The sequence below is a fragment of the Muntiacus reevesi genome, chromosome 13, assembly GCF_963930625.1.
Source record: "Muntiacus reevesi chromosome 13, mMunRee1.1, whole genome shotgun sequence".
Lineage (NCBI taxonomy): Eukaryota > Metazoa > Chordata > Mammalia > Artiodactyla > Cervidae > Muntiacus > Muntiacus reevesi.
In genome coordinates, this window is record NC_089261.1 from 42,081,969 (window position 1) to 42,103,352 (window position 21,384).

The window sequence follows — 21,384 nt, forward strand, 5'->3', positions numbered from 1 at the left end:
TGAACAGGATAATAAAAAAATACTTTGAACAATTCTATGCCCACAAATTTGATAACCTAGATGAAATGGACCAATTCCTTTTCAGGACCAATTCCTGAGATTTATCACAGGTATACAAAGCTAAAAATTAATGTAATCCACCACATCAGCAGGCAAAAAGAGAAGAATTACATGATGATATCAATAGATGCAGAGAAAGTTTCTGACAAAATCTTACATCCACTGATGATAAAAACTCTCACTAGCAGTACAGGAAATCTTCCATTAACTCAATAAAGACCATCTATAAAAAAACCTGACAACTAACATCATACTTAATGATGAGAAACTAGAAGACTTTCTGCTGATATCAGAAACAAGGCAAGTATGTCTCCTCCCATCATGACTTTTCAACATCAAGCTGGAAATACTAACAATACTATAAAATAAGACAATGAAATAAAAGGTACACAAGTTTGGAAAGAAGACATAAAACTGTCTTTGTTTGCAAATGATACTATCACCTATTTAGGAAACCGAGCAAATCAACAACAATAAAAAAACTTCCTGAAACTAGTAAGTGATTATAGCAAGGTTGCAGGATACATGGTTAATATACAAAGTCAACTGCTTTCCTCTTTACCAGCAATGAACAAGTGGAATTTGAAACGAAAAATACAATGCGATTTACAGCAGCAACCCCCAAAATGAAATACTTCAGTATAAATCTAACAAATATGTACAAGATTCATATGAGGAATACAACAAATCTCTCATGAAAGAAATCAAAGAACTAGATAAATGGAGAGATATTCCATGATCACAGATAGGAAGACTCAATATTGTCAAGATGTCAGTTTCTTTCTAACTTTGATCTACAGATTCAATGCAATCCCAATAAAAATCCCAGCAAGTTATTTTATGGCTATCAATAAGCTGATTCTAAACTGTATACCAGAGAGACAAAAGATCCAGAATAGCCAATGGAATACTGAAGGAGAACAAGGTTGGAGGACTAATGCTACTAGACAATTAAGGGTTACTATAAATCTACTGCAATCTAGAAACAGCATGGTATTCATGAAAGAACAGACAAGTAGATCAATGACAAAAAATAGACAGCCCGGAAACAGACCCAAAGAAATACAGCCAATAATCATTGACAAAGGATAACAAAGGCAATAGGATGAAGCAAAAGATAGTCATTTCAACAACTGGGTGATAAAACAACTGGGTGGGGTGGGGTGTGTGTGTGTGTGTGTGTGTGTCTCCCTGTGCGCGCTCAGTCATGTCTCTGTGATGTCCACATGCAAAAACTAACTCAAAATGGATTATAAACCTAAGAATAAAGCTATAAAACTCCTAGAAGATAACACAGGAAAAAACTTAAGATTATCTTTGGAATGACAATGACTTTTTTAATACGACACCACGTCACCATCCATGAAAAAAATAATTGATAAGCTGGACTTCTTTAAGAAATGAAAAACTTGTGCTTTTCAAAAAACATCATCAGGTTTCCCTAGTGGCTCAGTGGTAAAGAATCTGCCTGGCAATGCAGGAGACATGGGTTCGATTCCTGGTCCAGAAAGATCCCACTCGGCGAGGAACAACTAAGCCCACGTGCCACAATTCTTGAGCCTTTACTCTATAGAGTCCAGCAGCCAGAACTACTGAGCCCATGTGCCGCATCTACTGAAGCCTGCGCACCCTACAGTCCTTATTCAGTCACAAGAGAAGTCACTGCAGCGAGAAACGTGAGCACTGAAACTAGAGAGTAGCCCCACTCGCAGCGAGCAGAGATAAATCCGCACAGCAACGAAGACCCAGCACAGCCAAAAATAAGTAAATAAAATTATTTTTTTTTAAAAAGAAGGACATTATCAAGAATGGTAAGATAAGCCACAGACTGGGAAGATGCTGCAAAACCAACACTGCTAAAAGACTGTTAATCCAAAACAAAGAACTCTTGGGACTTCCCTAGTAACACAGTGGATGAGAATCTGCCTGCTGTTACAGGGGACGTGGGTTCAACCCCTGGTCCAGGAAGATCCCACATACTGTGGGGCAACTAAACCACGCACTGCAAGTATCGAGCCCAAACTCTAGAGCCCGAGAGCTGCGACTACTGAAGTCCATGAGCTGGGAGCCTGTGCTCCGCAACAAAAGAAGCCACTGCAAGGAAGAACCTGAGGACTGCAACCAAGAGTAGCTCCCGCTTGTCACAACTAGAGAAAGCATGCACACAGCAGTGAAGACCCAGGGCAGCCAAGTAAATTAAGGAATTTTTAAAAATACAAAGAACTCTTAAAACTCAACAATAAGAAAAAAAAAAGTTAGAGTTCAACGGATATCTCACCAAAGATATACATACAGATGGCAAATAACCATATGAAAAGATGCCCTACAACATACAGCATCAGGGAAATGCAAAATAAAAACCAGATACAACTACACAGCTCTTACACCGGCTACAATCCAGAACAATGATAACGGTCAAATGCTGGTGAGGATGTGGAACAACAGGAACCCTAATTCATTGCTGGTGGGAATGAAAAATGGTACAACCACTTTGGAAGAGTCTGGAAGTTTCTTAGAAAATTAAAACATACTCTTACCATATGCTCCAGAAATTGCTTTCCTTGGTATTTACTGAACGGAGTTGAAAATGTGTAGCTAGAACTTTCTGCAAGAGGACATTTATAGCAGTTTCACACACAACTGCCAAAACTGGGAAGCAACTAAAATGTCCTTCAGCAGGTAACTGGATAAATAAACTGTAATATACCCAGACAATGAAACATTATTGTTGTTTAGTCACTCAGTCATGTTCGACTCTTTTTGTGACCCATGGGCTGTAGCCCGCCAGGCTCCTCTGTCCATGGGATTTCCATGGAAGAATACTGGAGTGGGTTGCCATTTCCTTCTCCATGGAATCCTTCAGACCCAGGGATCGAACCACACCTCCTGTCTCTCCTGCATTACAGGCGGATTCTCTTCCGCTGAGCCATGCGGGAAGCCCCAGTGAAACATTATTTAGCACTGAAACGAGTGAGGTAACACACCATGAAAAAGTATGGAGGAAACTTAAATACATATTTCCTAAGTTAGAAGCTAATCTTTTAATGGCTACATTCCATATGATTCCAACTATTCAACATTTTGGAAAATTCAAAGCTATGGAGAGAGTATAAAGATCAGTGGGGCTTCCCAGGCACTAAAGAACTCACCTGCCAATGCAGGAGACTTTAAGAGACATGGATTCGATCCCTGGGTTGGGAAGATCCCCCTGGAGGAGGGGATGGTAGCCCACTCCAGTATTATTGCCTGGAGAATGCCAAGGTCAGAAGAGCTTGGCTAGCTGCAGTCCAGTGGAATGCAGAGTCTGACACGACTGAAGCGACTTAGCAGGTAGCACTGGGGATGGGGGAAGAGGTGAAAAGGAGTACAGAGGATTTTTAGCGCAGTGAAAATACTGTAATGATGGATATATGTCACTATACATTTTTTTCAAAAAAGAGAATTCTAAGGTGAAGGGTGGATTTTGCATGATTACGCATGCATGCTAAGTCACTTTCAGTCGTGTCAGAGTCTTTGCGACACCATGGACTGTAGCCCACCAGGCTCCTCTGTCCATGGGATTCTCCAAGCAAGAATATTGGAGTGGGTTTCCATTTCCTTCTTGGGGCTTTCCTGGTGGATCAGACCGTAAAGAAGCTTTTTGCTAGTCAGGAGAAACAGTCTTCACCATGAGGATTCTAGTGTTTTTCTAAACATGAAGAGGTATAAGAATTGGGCTCATAAAATCGGCTCCTGAAAATATCTATTTTGAAGACCTGTTCTGCTAGCTTTTTACAGAGCACAGAGTGCCTCACGTCCGCCCTCCACCCTGAACTCCTTTCATGAGTGTTGAAAACCAGCTGCAGCAGCACATGACTTAAAATACTTGCAGAGGAAGCAGCAGACTAGCAGAAACATTATGCAAAAAATATCTGCTTGACTGCACTGTACTCCCCCTTCACCAGGAACACATATATATACTAACTTTCCCCTCCTGCCTCTGTAGCAATTTTCTCAGAGCTATCTGAAATGCTGTCTCCCCGCCTATTTATTAACCTCATTTTGCCTCAAGTAAAACTTAACTCGTAACTCATACGTTTTGCTTTTAAGTCGACATACATTATCACACGTGTGTAAGATCTCTCAAACATGAGTTATTACACAAATAGCATTGTAATTAATAGAAATTTACCAAAACAAATAAAGGAGTTCATGTTCTTAAAGTACCGCGTCCACTCATTTCAGTTATGAAACACTGGAGTAAGCACTGAGATGTAAAGGGCTGCTTAAGTTAGAGTTTTAAGAGTCGGGAAAGACTGAACAACAACAAGCTGTTCCGTCAACTTTAAGTATTTGGAATTTAAAAATTATTTTAGGTCCTTTGCAGAATTGGAAGCAGGACCTGTTCACACCCTGACGTATGTCAATGACCATATTCCAAGTTACCTTTTTTATCCGTCTGGAGCAGGTCCCCCAAAAGCCGAACTGCCAACACTTCCGGTCAAGGTGCAGGACGCCGAAACACTTCCGGTCCTCATGCAGTCTAAGGCGCCTACCACGCATGCTCGGCCCCGCTCAGCCGCTTCGGAGCGACCCGCCTCCTTACGTCACCTCCAACCTCAGAGGACAGCCACCGGCGGGAGTTTTTCAAAATGGGAGCGCGGAGGCGCCGCCCAGGCCTCGGAAGGTGTCCGGGAGACCTTTCGGTGGCTGTGCTGTCGTCGCCAAGAGCGGCGGCCTAGAGAGCCAAGCCTGATGGGCGCCAAGACCCGCTGGCTGCTTGGAGTGCTGCCTCGAAGGAACTGCGTGAAGGGAGCTGATCCGGGGAGCACGGGCTGCGGCCAGGAAATATGGCGACCTGCATCGGAGAAAAGATCGAGGTGAAAAGATTCGGCAGTCCCCAGTAGGGCGGGCGGGAGTCGGAGCGCCGGGTCTCGAAACCCTGGCAGGAAGGGGATAAGACGAAGCTAACAGCTGCAGGGCGGGCTCCGAAGTGCCTGGGGAGGGTCCCAACCACCCGGCCTGGCTGTTTGGGGGCGGAGCGGCCCGCCCCTCGGAGATGCGGCGGCGGTGGGACAGGTGAGTCCCTCGCGGCTCCGCCCTTCTGTCCGTAGCCACCGCGCCCCCTGGTCAGCGATCCCGCCGGAGCTGCCGCGCTAGAGCAGGTCTAGGGTGTCTCCCCCTTCTCCAAGGGGATGGCGGTTACCTCCGGCGGGAGCTGCGGCGGGATTCCGTTCCAGCCCTTAGCTCTCAGGGGTTGGCTGGAGGTGGGAGGAGGGAGGAGGTTGCTGAGTCTACGCAGAGGTTGAGGAACCAGATGATTAGGGTGCTGTATCTAGAAACCAGCCTGGAAGCTCACAGACACACAAGGCGTCAACATGCTGTCCACCCTAGACACCAGCTGTATCGAGGTGTAATACCTGCTTGAATTTTAAATGCAAATTCTTCTTTCGATCCTTTTTATCCTCTTTCCAGCTCCTTCCTATTTCTCTTCCTTTCTACTTCTGGAAATCATCACACATGTTCTTTAATTTTAACTTTTAAGGATTTTAGAGTTGGAAATCTGCTTGGTAAAGGATCATTTGCTGGTGTTTATAGAGCTGAGTCCATTCACACTGGTTTGGAAGTTGCAATCAAAATGGTAAGAATGTATTAATTAGTTTCTCACTCCTACTTTGCAAATAACTAGAGAGGCTTGCTACTTGAGATGTTAGAAACTCCTTACCTGCCAGCCTTTTCTTTATGCTGTAAAAAAACCCATTGCTTAAGCAAAAGACAGTAATTCCAACAGCTGAATTTAAGGATATCTTAAACAAATGCCTTATCTTTACTAATGTTCATTAGATCTGGTATCTGTTCTAATTATGCATACTTGGATTGGTAGAAATCAAAGAAGAAACAATAATTTGTTTATAAGAAGAAGAATACCCTTGTGCATAGTTCTGTTTTGCACTGTAACAAGCTAAAATACTATTCTTGATTGTTAGGAGTCAGTCTAACAGGACTAACATAAGCAAATTAAGAAACACCTAAACCAGTAGGAAAAGGGAAGGGAAGTTTTCTTTTAAAACTTTGCTAAATTTGTGTTGTCATTATCATAGATACGATAGTTGAGCTTTAAGTTCTTTAAGTTGGTAGAGTATATTGGAATGCATTGGAGAAACTTATTGAATGTTCATTCTGCCAAGCACTCTGCTGGGTGCATGGGGAAAACACAACAGAATAAACTGATCTAAAAAGTAGATAAAAGGACAAAAGAATATTTCAAAGTATATTTTCTTTTTTCAAAGTTAACATGACAAATTCACATTTGAAAGTTTATCATGAATGTTTAAAACTCTCATGTTATTTTAGATAGATAAGAAAGCCATGTACAAAGCTGGAATGGTACAGAGAGTCCAAAATGAGGTGAAAATACATTGCCAATTGAAACATCCTTCTATCTTAGAGGTAAGATACACATTTTACAAAAGTGGCCAAGGACATTGAATTTTTCTCTATTATAATTTATTACACCCTTTTACATTTCAGCTATATAACTATTTTGAAGATAACAATTATGTGTACCTAGTATTAGAAATGTGCCATAATGGAGAAATGAACAGGTATTTAAAAAATAGAAGAAAACCATTCTCAGAAAATGAAGGTAGGCCATACTTCTTTTTTTCTTTAAAAAGATTTTTTTGGTAGATATGAGTTTTACTTTTTGTAGTTTTGAAGAATATACTATTTTGTAATGTTTAGTAAAACTGTTACAGTTATTACTTTAGGCTACAAAAGGAGACTGTTCCCGCCCCCCCACCAAACTTTAAACAGCTGTTAGTTCATGTGAATAATTTAGGTGTCACAGAAATGAAGTAGAAGGAGAAATTTACTATCCTTCTTTTAAAAACATTTAAAATCATTGTTCACAGTTTAATGTGTATCCTTTGACATCTAGAAAAAGTTTTTTAGAAAAAATGCTATTGATGACTATAAAGTAGTTTCTAAGTCAAACACAAGTACCTGCTGAAACCATTTGCTGTAGAAAATATCAGACATTTAAACTGAGAGGGTAATAATAATGAGCCCCTATGGATTTACCAATTGTCTTTCAAAACTGTCAACTCATGGTCAAATAGTTTCATCTTACTCTTCTTATTCCCCCAGTGCCCCAGCGTGTTTTGAAGCAAATCATAGACATCTTTTTATCTCTAAGTGAGACAGACTTAAAAAAAAAAAAGTAAGCACAAAGTCACTATCACACCTAATAATTCCTTACTATCAAACACATTGTCAGTTTCAGCTTCCACAGTTTCTTAGAAATAGCATTTTTATATTTTAGATCAGGATCAAGTAAGGTCCATGGATCATCACACAAATGATTGCTTTCTATCTGTCTATTTATTTAGGCTGTGCTGCGTCTTAGTTGCAGCTCCCAGAATCTTCACTGAGGTTTGCAGACTCAGTGTGGCATGCATGCAGGATCTAGTTGCCCAAGCAGAGATTGAACCCCAGGCCCCCTGATTTGGGAGCTTGGAGTTTTACCCACTGGACCACCAGGGACGTTCCAGAAATGATTGTTTTCAAGTTATCTTACCTTGCTAACTGAGATTGCAGGCTAGATTGAAATCTAAGAAAGATGGTTGTTGACAGGCTTTTTGTCCATTTGATTCTATATTTAACCCATTTAGAAAACAATTTGGTCACACATATTAAGAATCATGGAACTGTTTATATCCTTAGACTGAAAATAAGAACATTATACAAATTGAAAATAAATTCATATACATATTGATGATGAATACTGTGTTTTTTCATAATACTGTGTAATAGTAGGGTCTTCTTATATAAGACATAACTTAGAAAAAATAGGAAGGAAATAAATTACCAATTTAATTAAAACCAAGAATGTATATGACAAAAGATACTGTCAACAGATTTCAAACTTAAAGATAGGAAGAAAATATTTATAAAATAAATGGCTGGCCAATTAATATTTAAAATATAAGGCATGCCTGAACTTCCCTGGTGGTACAGTGGTTAAGAGTCCCCCTGCTAACGCAGGGGACGTAGGTTCAATCCCTGACCCAGAAGATTCCACATGCCATGGAGAAACTAAGCTTGTGCTCTAGAACCAGTCAGCCGAAACTGCTGAGCCAGGTGCCACAACTACTGAAACCCACGCGTGTAGAGCCTGTGCGCTGCACACACAGTGAGAAGCCCATACACCATGCGGTGAAGAGTAGCCCCCGCTCGCTGCAACTAGAGAAAGCCCGCACACAGCGGCAAAGACCCAGCGCAACCAAAAAAGAAACATAAGGCATGCCTAAAAAGAAAAAGGCAATTGAATAGGAAAATGGATGAGGGATATAAGGAAACTGTTCACAGAAGAGAAAGTATAGTTGGCCAATTCCCAGGTGGTAAAGTGGTAAAGAATCCACTTGCTAATCCAGGAGATGCAGGTGATGTGGATTCAATCCCTGGCTCAAGAAGGTCTCCTGGAGAAGGAAATGGCAACCCACTCCAGTTTTTGCCTGGGAAATAATGGGATTTCCCATGAACAGAAGAGCCTGGTGGGCTACAGTTCATGAGGTCGCAAAGAGACACGGCTGAGTATGCACACAGAACATGGGGACATTAAAGGAACTTTAGGTTGCTTCTCTCTTTTTTACAATTTGAGTGTATTTATGAATTTTTTGTTTATTTATAAATATTTTCTCTTAATTTCTATGGACTTGTGATTACCCTGGTTAACTCTAGTCACTCTCAATTCTTAATAAAAGTAAGCATCCCTTAACTGTATTAGAAAACTCATCAGTTGTAAAGGACAAAGATTAAAAGGAGCGCCTAGATGTCTTAAAGGGAAATATTAAAGAATATTATAAAATTATCAGAGTGGTATTTTGGTTGGTGAAACTAAGCCACAAACCAGTTCACTAATTGTAATATTAGCTTATGTACTTGGGTTTCATAATGTATTCTAAATACTGAATCTTCAGATTTTCTAAGTTGTAACTTTTATTTTTTGCATTCTAACAGCTCGACACTTCATGCACCAAATCATCACAGGCATGTTATATCTCCATTCGCATGGTATATTGCACCGGGACCTCACACTTTCTAATCTCTTACTTACACGTAATATGAACATCAAGATTGCTGATTTTGGGCTGGCAACTCAGTTGAAAATGCCACATGAAAAGCACTATACGTTATGTGGAACTCCTAATTACATTTCTCCAGAAATTGCAACTCGAAGTGCACATGGACTTGAATCTGATATTTGGTCCTTGGGCTGTATGTTTTATACGTTACTTATCGGGAGACCGCCTTTTGACACTGACACGGTCAAGAACACATTAAATAAAGTAGTATTGGCAGATTATGAAATGCCAACTTTTTTGTCAAGAGAAGCCAAGGACCTTATTCACCAGTTACTTCGTAGAAATCCAGCAGATCGTTTAAGTCTGTCTTCAGTATTAGATCATCCTTTTATGTCCCGAAATTCTTCAAAAAAAAGTAAGGATTTAGGAACTGTAGAAGACTCGATTGATAGTGGACATGCCACAATTTCTACAGCAATTACAGCTTCTTCCAGTACCAGTATAAGTGGTAGTTTATTTGATAGAAGACGACTTCTGATTGAACAGCCACTCCCAAATAAAATGACTGTATTTCCAAAGAATAAAAATCCAAGTGATTTTTCTTCTTCAGGAGATGGAAGCAGCTTTTGTACTCCATGGGGCAATCAAGAACAAGAAACCACTAATAGTGGAAGGGGAAGAGTGATCCAAGAGGCAGAGGAAAGACCGCATTCTCGATACCTTCGTAGAGCCCATTCCTCTGATAGATCTGAGACTTCTCATAGTCAGTCTAGAGTGAAAACATACACAATGGAACGATGTTACTCAGCAGAGATGCTTTCAAAACCTAAACGATCAGGAGCGGAGGAAAATGGAAGATACTCACCCACAAACAATGATGCTAATATTTTTCACTTCTTTAAGGAAAAGACATCCAATAGTTGTGGATCTTTTGAAGGACCTGATAACAATCAAGCACTGTAAGAATAATTCTATCAAAAGCATTTTACTTTTAGATAAGCATTGTATTATCACAAACATGAAGCTGCTTGTAACTAAGGTTGCGGGTACCTTTTTTCTAACCCTATCAGATATTCCTAGGGCTCTTCTTAACTATGATTTCTGTTTTTTAATAGGGAGAGAATCAGAATGATAATTTTGAATTGTGGTTAAGAATTAAAATGAGTATATGTGCTCATGGATGTATCTGTAGTATGCATTTAATACTTTGGAATTTTTAGTGTCATGTTTAATTTTATATGAAGCAGGTCTCCAGTGCAGTATATCATATTTTAAACATGTGTGATTCCTAAAGTACTCTTAACAGTAACCATACGTAAGCACACACAAATAGAGAATAGCTGAGCTTAAGTGATGAGTAATCGTACTGTTACCTGCTTCTTTCGTGAAGACTAGGTTTTTAGTAACTAGTGGCTTGTGTTTTTTTTTTCCCTCTAGTTTTTATTCTTAAATTACAAGAGGATAGTAGCCATATAGAAATAGTGTCACAGTGCCATGGGCATTTTGGCATGGGAATTTAGCTTCGTAGAACCAATTTAGTTATGTAAATATTGGGTTCTACTATTAATCTAAAAGTTTTTAGGTGTTCGTATCAAAAGAAATCTCTCTTTTTAAAGTATTTTTATCTTACAAAGTTATTATCAGATAATTTTTTATTAGTTTATGGAAAAAGTTTTTTTCTTTCTTTAGCTCCAATCATCTTTGTCCAGGAAAAACTCCCTTTCCATTTCCTGACCAGACACCTCAGACTGAAATGGTGCAACAATGGTTTGGGAATCTGCAAATAAATGGTGAGTTTTTAATGGACTATTTAATAAAATATTAATAATTTGGCCACTTAGCAAGCATTGCAGTTTTCTCTTTGGATTTTCTTAAGGAAATAATGGCATTTTGAATAAACCTAGTTATAATAATAGTAATAACAATACATTTTGAGTATTTATTGTATCAACCACTGTCCTTAATGCTTAACATGTATTAACTTTTTAAATTCTGACAAAAACTATACGAGGAAGACACTATTATTAATCCTGTCTTACAAATGAGGAAGTTATAGTGCACAGAGCTTAATTTGCCAAGCCACACTATCCATAAATGGAAGAGACACGAGTCTGACCCACGCAGTCTGACTCAGAGACTTTAGTCTCTAACCCCTCTGCTCTCGCATTCTCTCTGTAATAAGTACCTATATCAGTACCTATAAAATAATCAAAAGATGGTTGATTTTATTTTTAACCATAAGGGGGTATGGATATCATAGTATACCAGTGGGACCTTATATACACTGCACAGCTACTAAAACCTAAACACTGTTAAACAACTGTCATTAAGTCATTGTTTCATTTATAGATCCATAGTTTGAAAGTTAAACATTTCTCCTTAATGAACATGTTAGATTCACAGAAGTGGGTTGGAAAATAATTATGGGAAAAAGTGAGAATAAAAAAGAAACATATGGAAGAAACATATGGAGAGGAAAAGATAATTTCTTACTAGGTATCATATTACTTCAGACAAAGTACATAATATATGGGTGTAATTTAAGTAGAGTTGTTTTGTCACCACAAGTCTATTTTTTTGTGTGTGTATTATTTTCAAGAGCCCAAAAGATAATTAGTCTTTTTATGTGTACTTGTTAAAGCTGATAATTCAACCTTATGTGTTTTAAACTATAAAACTGCCCAGTGCTTAAATCTTGTACTTAACTTTCTACTGTGTTTATAGATACTTTTTATTTGGTAACATGGACATGTCTGGGGTAACCTTGTTTATAATACTCTAGTGGTGCTGCTGCAATTTTAAAGTATATTATTTGATATAAGATATTTCCTATTATAATGGTAGTGAGGAGGGGGAGGCATGTAAAAGTCACTTAAGGGGAAAACCGAGATACAGATTTCTAGATTTAGAATTAGAAAAATTGCCTTACAAAGTTTTATATACTCTAATCATTTTAAGGGCTTTTTAAAAAATAATGTCTCCATGTGAACTCTAGAACTGTTGCTATATAAAATTTAAATAGGTAAAGTTCAACAAGAGCGTTTTTAGAAATGTAGCTACAAATAACATTTGTAATATTAAGTATTAATGATATTAAAGCTATTTTGTATATTTTAGTGTGTTTTGGCTTTAGTTGCATATTTTGTAAGTAAAAATGAAATAGTCCTTAGCTTACATGTTATGTAGAATGATTATTTGGGAACTCCTCTCAAATCTATTTATTGCAGCATTGGCAGTTGCTTGTTTAGTATTAGTAGGTGACCCATTTAGTAGATGACTAGTTTTTGCTTTGATTGAAAAATTAATTTCATATTGGTATATATTCTTTCTTAGTCTTAGACTTTGAGGTATTCCTTTGCAGACTAGCTTAAAATATGCTTTTAAAGTCATAAGTCACTGTTTTATTATGCCATATCTTTTTCTCTTTTGCGGCTGCACTGCATGGCTTGTGGGATCTTAGTTCCCGGACCAGGGATTGAGCCCAGGCCCTCGGCTGTGAAAGCACCAATTCCTAATGGCTGGACTGCCAGGGAAGTCCCCTATGCCATCTTAAACTGAAAAATTATGAGTGTTTTAACTAGATTTCTTTTGTTCTTCATTAAAAAGTATGCTGTTGTAACCAGCATGACATTGTTTTGTGTAGACTTGACTTTAATTATTCACTAAGTTGCTTTATTTTATATATATTATAGCTCATTTAAGAGAAACTACTGAGCACAACAGTATTAGCCCAAACAGAGATTTCCAGGGCTGTCCAGTTTTGCAGGATACATCAGGAAATGCCTGGACTGGTACAAGAGCCAAAAGGAGCCCCAGTGCTTCTAATAATGCATGTTCTGTAAAACATTTGAATACCATGAAATATATGACTGCATGTCACACTAAACCTGGAATAATTCAACAAGAATCTGTTTTTGGCTTAGATCCTTCTGAACAAAGCAAGACTAGGGGTGTGGAGCCACCATCGGTCTATCAGAAGCGTACATTACGGAGCATTACATCTCCTTTGACTGCTTATAGGTTAAAACCAATCCGACAGAAAACCAAAAAGGCCGTGGTATGTCTGTTATTTTTCTAAATCACTGTATGATGTTTTCCTTGAGTACATGGTTTCTGGTATCAAACATAGTATCTTTTCAGTTCCCTATAATGTCCCTGCATTTTTTATATGTACTTGATAAACTCACATAAGAGAACGGAGATTGCATGTTTATGGAAAAATAGCTATTCTTTTCTTCTAGATACTTTAAGAATGGTGAACTGATATGAACTTTAAATTATTGATAATGAAAAACATTTAGAAGTAATACTGGCTAAATGCTATTAAATATTATTCACAAACCTAATCACTAAATTAATATCTAGTATTATTTTTTTTCATTGTTTATACATTTAATCCAGTCTCAAAAAGATAAACTAGAAAATATAACTTTTAACATCTCAAACTATTGATGTTTTAACAGGAATATGAAAAATAAGTTGAGGATTTTTTTTTAACGTCGTGTGTATTGGGAATAGTGATTTTTATTTTTTAATTCCCTACTCATCCTGTTTGTCCCTTGTTTTCCATTTCACCCAGTCTTGCCTTTAATTGGAGTGCTATTCTTTCCAAAATCCATAAATTCTCCACCCTACCTTCTGCTTCCTTTCTGCTCACTGGTTATTTCACACCTCATTACACCTTCTCACCTGGGCTCCTTATGTTTCACAGTTGTGCTCAAATATACCTGTGACCTAGACTACTGCAGTGAAGCAGCTATTTTGTTTTTACGTTAATTTTTGTTTCTGCCATGGTTAAGTACTTTGCTCTTCACTAATACATATGTCAGAATGTTCTAATAAATAATTGTTATTGATTTTAGTTTGTTTTTTTTTTAGGTGAGCATACTTGATTCAGAGGAGGTATGTGTGGAGCTTCTGAAGGATTATGCATCTCAAGACTATGTGAAAGAAGTTCTTCAGATATCTAGTGATGGGAGTATGGTAATGTGGATTCACTTTTATTATCTTGCAGCTTCATCACTTAAGTATTTACCATTCTATTCATTCTATTACAAAACAATTTTTAAAATTACTTTTCCTGATATGATAGTATACATGGAATTCAAAAACTAAAATAGCATACTAAAATAGTGTGGTTTAAAAAATAATTATAACTAGTAACAAAATCTAAACTTTAGGCTTAAGTTTAAACAGTGAAAAAATTACTTTTAGAGAGTATTTAGTGTTTTCAGTAAAGATAAAATTTAATATTCATGTGAGCTCTTTTTATAATTTTAGTGACAAAATGTAGTTCTTTAACTTAATGGCATATAATTAGAATTCTTAAAATTTTTTGACAGATCACTATTTATTATCCAAATGATGGAAGAGGTTTTCCTCTTGCTGATAGACCACCCTCACCTACTGATAATATCAGTAGGTACAGTTTTGATAATTTACCAGGTATGTAAATTTACCAGGGAATAAATTTAGATAATGGATTTATATAAATCCATAGACATAAACTCTATACATGTGGATATCATAAATTGTAAATATCTTGACTTCATTTGGGCTGTAAGTTATGTTCTTATAACTTTATATCTGGTGAGATGTGCTGTACCTTACTAACTCAGTGTTCAGGCATGTTATGTGTTATAATGGAATTTTATTTAAGGAAAAACTAACTCTGGAATATTAGTCATGTGTCCACAAATATACTTTGTACACTTGTTTAGTTACAGTTTGTCTAGAATAGTGTTAAAAATTCAGCATCAAGTATCTGGTTTTTGGCTTTTGAAATCTTTCTGTGCTACATAATGATCCCTTGTAATTGCAGTTAACCAAATTTGACTCCCAGTTCAATTTTCCTGGATATTATGAATTAGAAAATTAAGCACTGAGTAGTAAGACTTCCCTAAGGTGACTTAGAAACAAATGAGAGAACCTATCTAACCTAACCTTATTAGAACTAAAGCAGGGAGGCAAGACTATTTAAAGACCACTGCTGCTCCTGCTGCTTAGACGCTTCAGTCGTGTCCGACTCTGTGTGACCCCATGGACTGTAGCCTGCCAGGCTCCTCTGCCCATGGGGATTCTCCAGGCAGGAGCCACTGGAGTGGGTTGCCATGCCCTCCTCCAGGGGATCTTCCTGATCCAGGAATTGAACCCAGGTCTTCCACATTGCAGGCAGATTCTTTACCGTCTGAGCCACCAGGGAAGCCCATAAATGACCATGGTTACAGGGAACTACAAAAATTTAACATGCTGTACTTTACTAATATAAAAAGTGCTACATTTCTTTTTCTCAAAGTCATTTGGTTCTGATGTCTTAGATAGAACTCTTTTCATTTCATTTATTAAAACTTTCCTAGAGTCATTATCTTACTTATAGTAAGGAGTCAGTGATTCAAAGAGAGATTTTTTTTTTTAATAGTCATGATACTAATCCATCAGATTTTGTTACATACATCTTGGGAATTTTATTATACTGTCTTTAGTTTTCATTAAAATAGTAGACTTACATCTCTAAAATATTTTTATGTTGGTAATAGGATTATTAACTGTGGGTAATGGAATTATTAACTTTTGACTTAAATTTTTGAGAAAGAGTAGAAATAAATATTAAGACTGTTATTGAATTTATGTCAACATTTTAATTCCCTAAGATTAGGTAACTTCTTTCTTTTCTCTGCCTAGAAAAGTACTGGCGAAAATATCAATATGCTTCCAGATTTGTACAGCTTGTAAGATCTAAATCTCCCAAAATTACTTATTTTACAAGATATGCTAAATGTGTTTTGATGGAGAATTCCCCTGGTGCTGATTTTGAGGTTTGGTTTTATGATGGTAAGTGCCATTTAGAAATGGTTATTTTTTCCCATTTAGCTTGTAACTTTGTAGTTGTGGGTTTGTTTTTTTAATTCAGCATAGTTGTTTGGTTTTTTTGCCCACACCATGCGCTTGTGGGATCTCGGTTCCCAGACCAGGGACTAAACCCAGACCACAGGAAGGAAAGCTCAAAATCCTAACCACTAGAGAACCAGCAAATTCCCTAGCACAGCAAGTGTGTGTGTGTGCACGCATGTGCATGTGCGTGTGTGTGTATGTGTGTATTAAACAACATTCTGATTGATATCCTACTTCTTATTAGAACTTAAATGGACATATACCAAATTTTTAGAATAACAAACATTGCAAAAGGGTATGGTTGAAACAGAGAATCTTATTTTCTAAATCTATAAAGATGTTCACTTTTTAATCTGTAAAGTTTCCTCCTTTATGTGTCCTAAGGGACACATAGAATGTATACTCACACAGTACACAGAATTACAGCTTTCCTTCACTTACATCCTTGTATCAGTAGTAGTTTTTGAAAAATATAAAAGTTTCGAGCTTAAGCCAGATATATTCAGAAAAGAAAAATGGGGCATATATTTATTGGAATACTACTTTGAGAGCCTCATTTTATTAATGGCCAATGAGTATATGTAAATGATACCTTGATCTAGGAGCTATTGTATACTGGAGTATGATAATGAATATAATATCATATATATTCATATATATACATATATACATAAAATGAATGTTTATAGAAATGATAAAGCATTTTCTGCTTATTTTTTAAGGAGCAAAGATACACAAAACAGAAGATTTAATTCAGGTGATCGAAAAGACTGGCAGATCTTACACCTTAAAAGGTGAAAGTGAAGTTAATAGCTTGAAAGAGGAGGTAAAAATGTATATGAACCATGCTAATGAGGTATGTGCCTACTTTGGTAGGTTTTTTAACCAGTTAATAACATTACAAATGACATAGGTGAAGCAATGACAGAAAGCACTCTTTTAAAACAGGGCCACCGTATTTGTTTAGCACTGGAATCCATAATTTCAGAAGAGGAAAAGAAAAGTGGAAGTTCTCCCTTTTTCCCCATAATCGTAGGAAGGTAAATGTTTGAAAATTTATTAAGTATGAGTAAAATGTGTAGAATTTTTTTTTTAAGTTTAGTGTTTACATTATGAGCATTCTTCTGCTTTCTGTAAATTGAGAGCTTTGAGGGAATGTATTTGACATGTCTTTCTCCTTTAGAAGACCTAGTAGTACTAGTTCACCTAAGGCCTTAACACCTCCTCCTGTGGATCCAAACTACCCAATGAGAGAGACACCATCTCTGAACAGAATGGTCATAAACAGTGCTGCTTCTCCAAAACAGGCACCAGTACTTAATCCTCCTGTAAGTAAATATATGTCACTTATGTACTTTAAACTCTTCAATGATTGCCTAATGTCCTTGATATAAAATTAAAACAGCCTGACTGTGGTCTTACTATCACCTAGCTACTTTTCCAGCCTCATCCTGAACTACTTTACTTTACCCCAGCACTCTCAGGGCCTTTTCACATGCTGTTCACTTGACCTGGAATTCTTTTCCTGAACCCCACAATGGCTTGCTTTCTCCGCCTGCAGCTCTCAGTTTAAGCATTACCTCAGCGAGGCCTAACCTGACTTCTCAGGGAAAACACCAAATATACTGACATATGTATACTTTTATTTTTGCTAGTAAAATACCATTAATTCCCTTAATAGCCATGATAGGATCATGGTTAAATAAACATATTTTTACCAAATGAACTATCATGCCAATGAAGATGATATAGCAATGTAGTAAAATATAAGATTAAAGATAGGTCTTTGTGTGTGTGTATGTGTGTATTCACAAACATTTATAATTGTAGCTATGAAAAATTATATCTTTGGGGAAATGAATAAAAGAAATCTACCAAAATGAAAATGTTTTTTTCCTGTCCTGTGCATTTGTTTTCTATAATGTGATTATATTTTTTTACCTTTTCTTTTTTATAAATTAAGATAATGAAAATCTGGTCATTTTCTACTTTTGCTGAGGTTGACTTATTAGAATGCTGAGGAATGATATCTTCCTTTCTTTTACTGTTTGTAGGTGGTTACAAATGAAGGACTTGGCCTTACGGGTGCAGCTTCTGAAACAAACAGCTCTCCTAGAAGTCTTAAAGATTGTCTCCCTAAATCAGCACAACTTTTGAAGTCTGTTTTTGTGAAAAATGTTGGTTGGGCTACACAGGTGAGCAGCTTTTAGGAAAGTGAGTTTTCTAAGTATGTAATAATTTGGTTTCCACAGTGATTGACAATGACCAAGAAATATAAATTAAAGATTTCTCTTTGCAAGAAAGTTTTTACACCTTTTTTGCACTGGATATGTCATTAATAATTTTCAAGTTTTTTTATTTGTATACACTTGGAAAACTCTAGATACTGTTGATACCAAATTGCTTGCTAGGGCCTAGGTGACCTGTTTTTGCCATTTGTCTTTAAAGTAGAGGTCATGATAATGGCTAAACGTTAGGACTTGAGAATGTCTAGGCATTTTAAGTTTTAGAAACTATTTGTAATCTATATTAGTAGGGTAACTGATTTGGCAGAAAAGATTTTTTGCATTTTAAAGTTGGGTCTACACTAAATTGCAAACTTAAAAGAATTTTATGTAGATGTAAACCTGTATGTGTATGCTATCTGAAACCTTGAATTTTGGAGATTTTTGAGTATAGCACATGGAATTTTTACTTACCAGTAAAGTAAAATACAGCTTAGTCCTTTATGGAAATACGAAATAAAGGGAAGGGAACGCAGCATTTGTCGAGTACCTCCTATGTGGTACCATGTTTTTCACATACATTGTCACATTATTTCCCAAAATAAAACCTAGTAAAGTTGATGCCATCTCCTCCTTTCATAGATAGTAAAATTATGGCTATGATGGATAGGTTGACTTGCACATTCCTACTAGTTAGTTGACAGAATCTGGATGTAAACCCAAGTGTTGAATTCCTGTACTCTGTTTGGAGTGGCAGGCACATTGTAAGTATTAGTGACTAAAGGAACAAGTTTTAAAAGCAAAGATGTAATATTCTCAGGCAGAACAAAAATTCTTGTGGCCTAAGAACAAAGAATGGATGAAAATTGTAATCTAAGGAAGTGTTTGGTAATTTTCTAAATTTGTTCTTAGCTAGAAATATTATGGGAAAGGAAAAACACTTGTTCAGACATCCTAGTAGAAATTAATGAAAAACAGGATTTATGTAGAATAAATTTAATTTCCGATGTCCTATCTATTAAAGGAATCACCTGAAAAAAATATGGATATTCTCAAATGTTGCTGCCATCACAGCCCCAAATTTGTAGTTAGCTAAAGGGTTGTTTTTGGTTGTTATTTTTTAACTTGTGAAAAACCTGTTAAACATGAGTGCCTTTTAAGAATTTACGCTCTACTGTATAGTAATTTTGCATGCTTATTATTTTTCTAGTTAACTAGTGGAGCTGTGTGGGTTCAGTTTAATGATGGGTCCCAGTTGGTCGTGCAGGCAGGAGTGTCTTCTATTAGTTATACATCACCAGATGGTCAAACAACTAGGTAAGCTTTAAAATACTGGTTGAGATTCAGCCCTTTGCTATAATTCTTTTTCTCTACATGTTGAAATAAATGACTTAAGGTACTCTTTTCATGTTGACAAAGTTCATCTTATTATTTAAACTGTTATATATTCAAAGCAGCTCACAGTCTTTTTAATACATATTTTATGATTATCTACAGGAATGTAAGGTAGCTGGTATGTATTATCCACACCAGATGGTTAGATTGCTTTAGCCTTACTGTTCCTTTAGTCTAAGTTGACCCTTTTCAGAAGTAATGGACTTCTGAGTTCTAAGTAATATATTTAGTTAATATAAAAGAACACAGAAACAAGGAATCTTTATTTTAATAGATAACCAGATTATTTTTCCCAAATGAAAGGCTGTATACCCTGATCTAATAATGTAAAGTGATTAATGATTAAAAGAATTTTTTAAATGTATATATTAATTCTGAATGAGGGTATATGCCAGGCTAATACAATACGTATGCTAACAAAGAAAAATCAATCAACAACAACAAAAAGCAGTGGTTTGGTTTGCACATTTCAAACCATAACTTACTAAAAAGAGGTAGGGTGCCAATGATGCCAATACAAAACATGCTACTTTATGAAAAGTGCTTATCGTGGAGGAAATACTTGGGACAAACATAGTTTGTGGGTGTCTACCAATTGCTTTTGTGTGTATATATGCAGTACCATCATTTAAAGAACTCACAGGTTGAGGGGTCTTGTTAAAACATCTTCCAAATGTTCTAGGAAGTGGAAAGATACAGGTATAAAATGGGTAGAACCCATGTTCAAAGATAAAAGTTCAGATTTTTACTTGATATGGTAGTTTGGAAAATTTTGATATTTAATGGAAATGTTATTATAATGTGTTTAGCTTGTATTTTCTTTAGGGTCTTCAGCTTAATGAGGAATCTAGATTTTCAGCTTGTATAAAATCTGTTCAAGTTTTTTTTTTATGTATTTTATTATTTAAATATGTTTAGAAATTGATCTATTTTAAAAGGATACAAATTGAGTATGTTTTAGTGTCTTAATAAATAATTTTGTATAATCTTTCTGCACTGCCTTTTGCCATTGAAGAATTACTGAAAAATATACTGTGCTTTTTGGTATTCATACAAACCAAGTGATTAAGTTATGATTTTATCTTTTTCTCTTCTGCTTCATTTAGGTATGGAGAAAATGAAAAATTACCAGAATACATCAAACAGAAATTACAGTGTCTTTCTTCCATCCTTTTGATGTTTTCTAATCCAACTCCTAGTTTTCATTGATTAAATCTCCTTTTAGATATATAAGTTTAATAAATAACTTTTTTGTTGGCTTTCAAGTAAAGTGACTTTTTTTTATTTTAAAAAACTTCTTCAGAAAGCCTTTCTGTAAAAGAGAATTTTAATCTGTACCATAAAGGTATGTCTGTCTTCCAATGAGAGAACAAAGCAGAATGGAACTTGAGTCACAAAATGTAGTGGTCATAGACTAAAATAGGGCACCTAACTTTGCTCTTAGAACATATACCCTTGAAATTACTGTGTTTATATGTTTGTGTTGAACAGTCTTTTGAAGCAAAAATATAAATGGTGTATGGTATATTTGTGCTTTTTTATTGTTTTCCCTACTTTAGACATGTTAAGGATCATGGACAAAACATGCTGGAGTTTCTGAATTTTGAACATGTAAATAATGTATATTTATGTTATAAGTAACATGTAAACATGTATATTTGTTTTATATTTATTTTTGTAGCACTGGTTTGTGATGAAACATTTCTGCAAATGCATTTTATTAAAAAATAATAAATACAGTGATGTTA

The 21,384-nt window shown here is 36.2% G+C and overlaps 1 protein-coding gene across 4 annotated transcripts; it reads left to right on the forward strand.

Annotated features, from left to right (window-relative positions):
• Positions 1-4,690: 4,690 nt before the first annotated feature.
• Positions 4,691-21,384, forward strand: PLK4 (polo like kinase 4). 4 transcript variants are annotated; one of them, XM_065904865.1, is made up of 16 exons: positions 4,691-4,919; positions 5,585-5,680; positions 6,394-6,489; positions 6,571-6,685; positions 9,061-10,084; positions 10,815-10,915; positions 13,049-13,182; positions 14,004-14,108; positions 14,468-14,570; positions 15,807-15,956; positions 16,739-16,872; positions 16,965-17,056; positions 17,200-17,344; positions 18,071-18,211; positions 19,452-19,558; positions 20,743-21,384. In XM_065904865.1, the coding sequence occupies exons 1-16, from the start codon at positions 4,890-4,892 to the stop codon at positions 20,843-20,845; spliced, it is 2,676 nt and encodes an 891-aa protein (XP_065760937.1). In that variant the 5' UTR covers positions 4,691-4,889; the 3' UTR covers positions 20,846-21,384. The 4 variants fall into 4 exon arrangements, with proteins under 4 accessions (XP_065760937.1, XP_065760938.1, XP_065760940.1 ...); XM_065904866.1 differs by having other exon boundaries at positions 17,203-17,344; XM_065904868.1 differs by lacking the exon at positions 19,452-19,558.

Coding starts and splice junctions, on each gene's coding strand:
- PLK4 (XM_065904865.1), top strand. CDS start 4,890: ATGGCGACCTGCATCGGAGAAAAGATCGAG. Junction 5,681..6,393: donor TGGAAGTTGCAATCAAAATG/GTAAGAATGTAT, acceptor ATGTTATTTTAG/ATAGATAAGAAAGCCATGTA. Junction 10,916..13,048: donor TGGGAATCTGCAAATAAATG/GTGAGTTTTTAA, acceptor TTTTTGGCTTAG/ATCCTTCTGAACAAAGCAAG.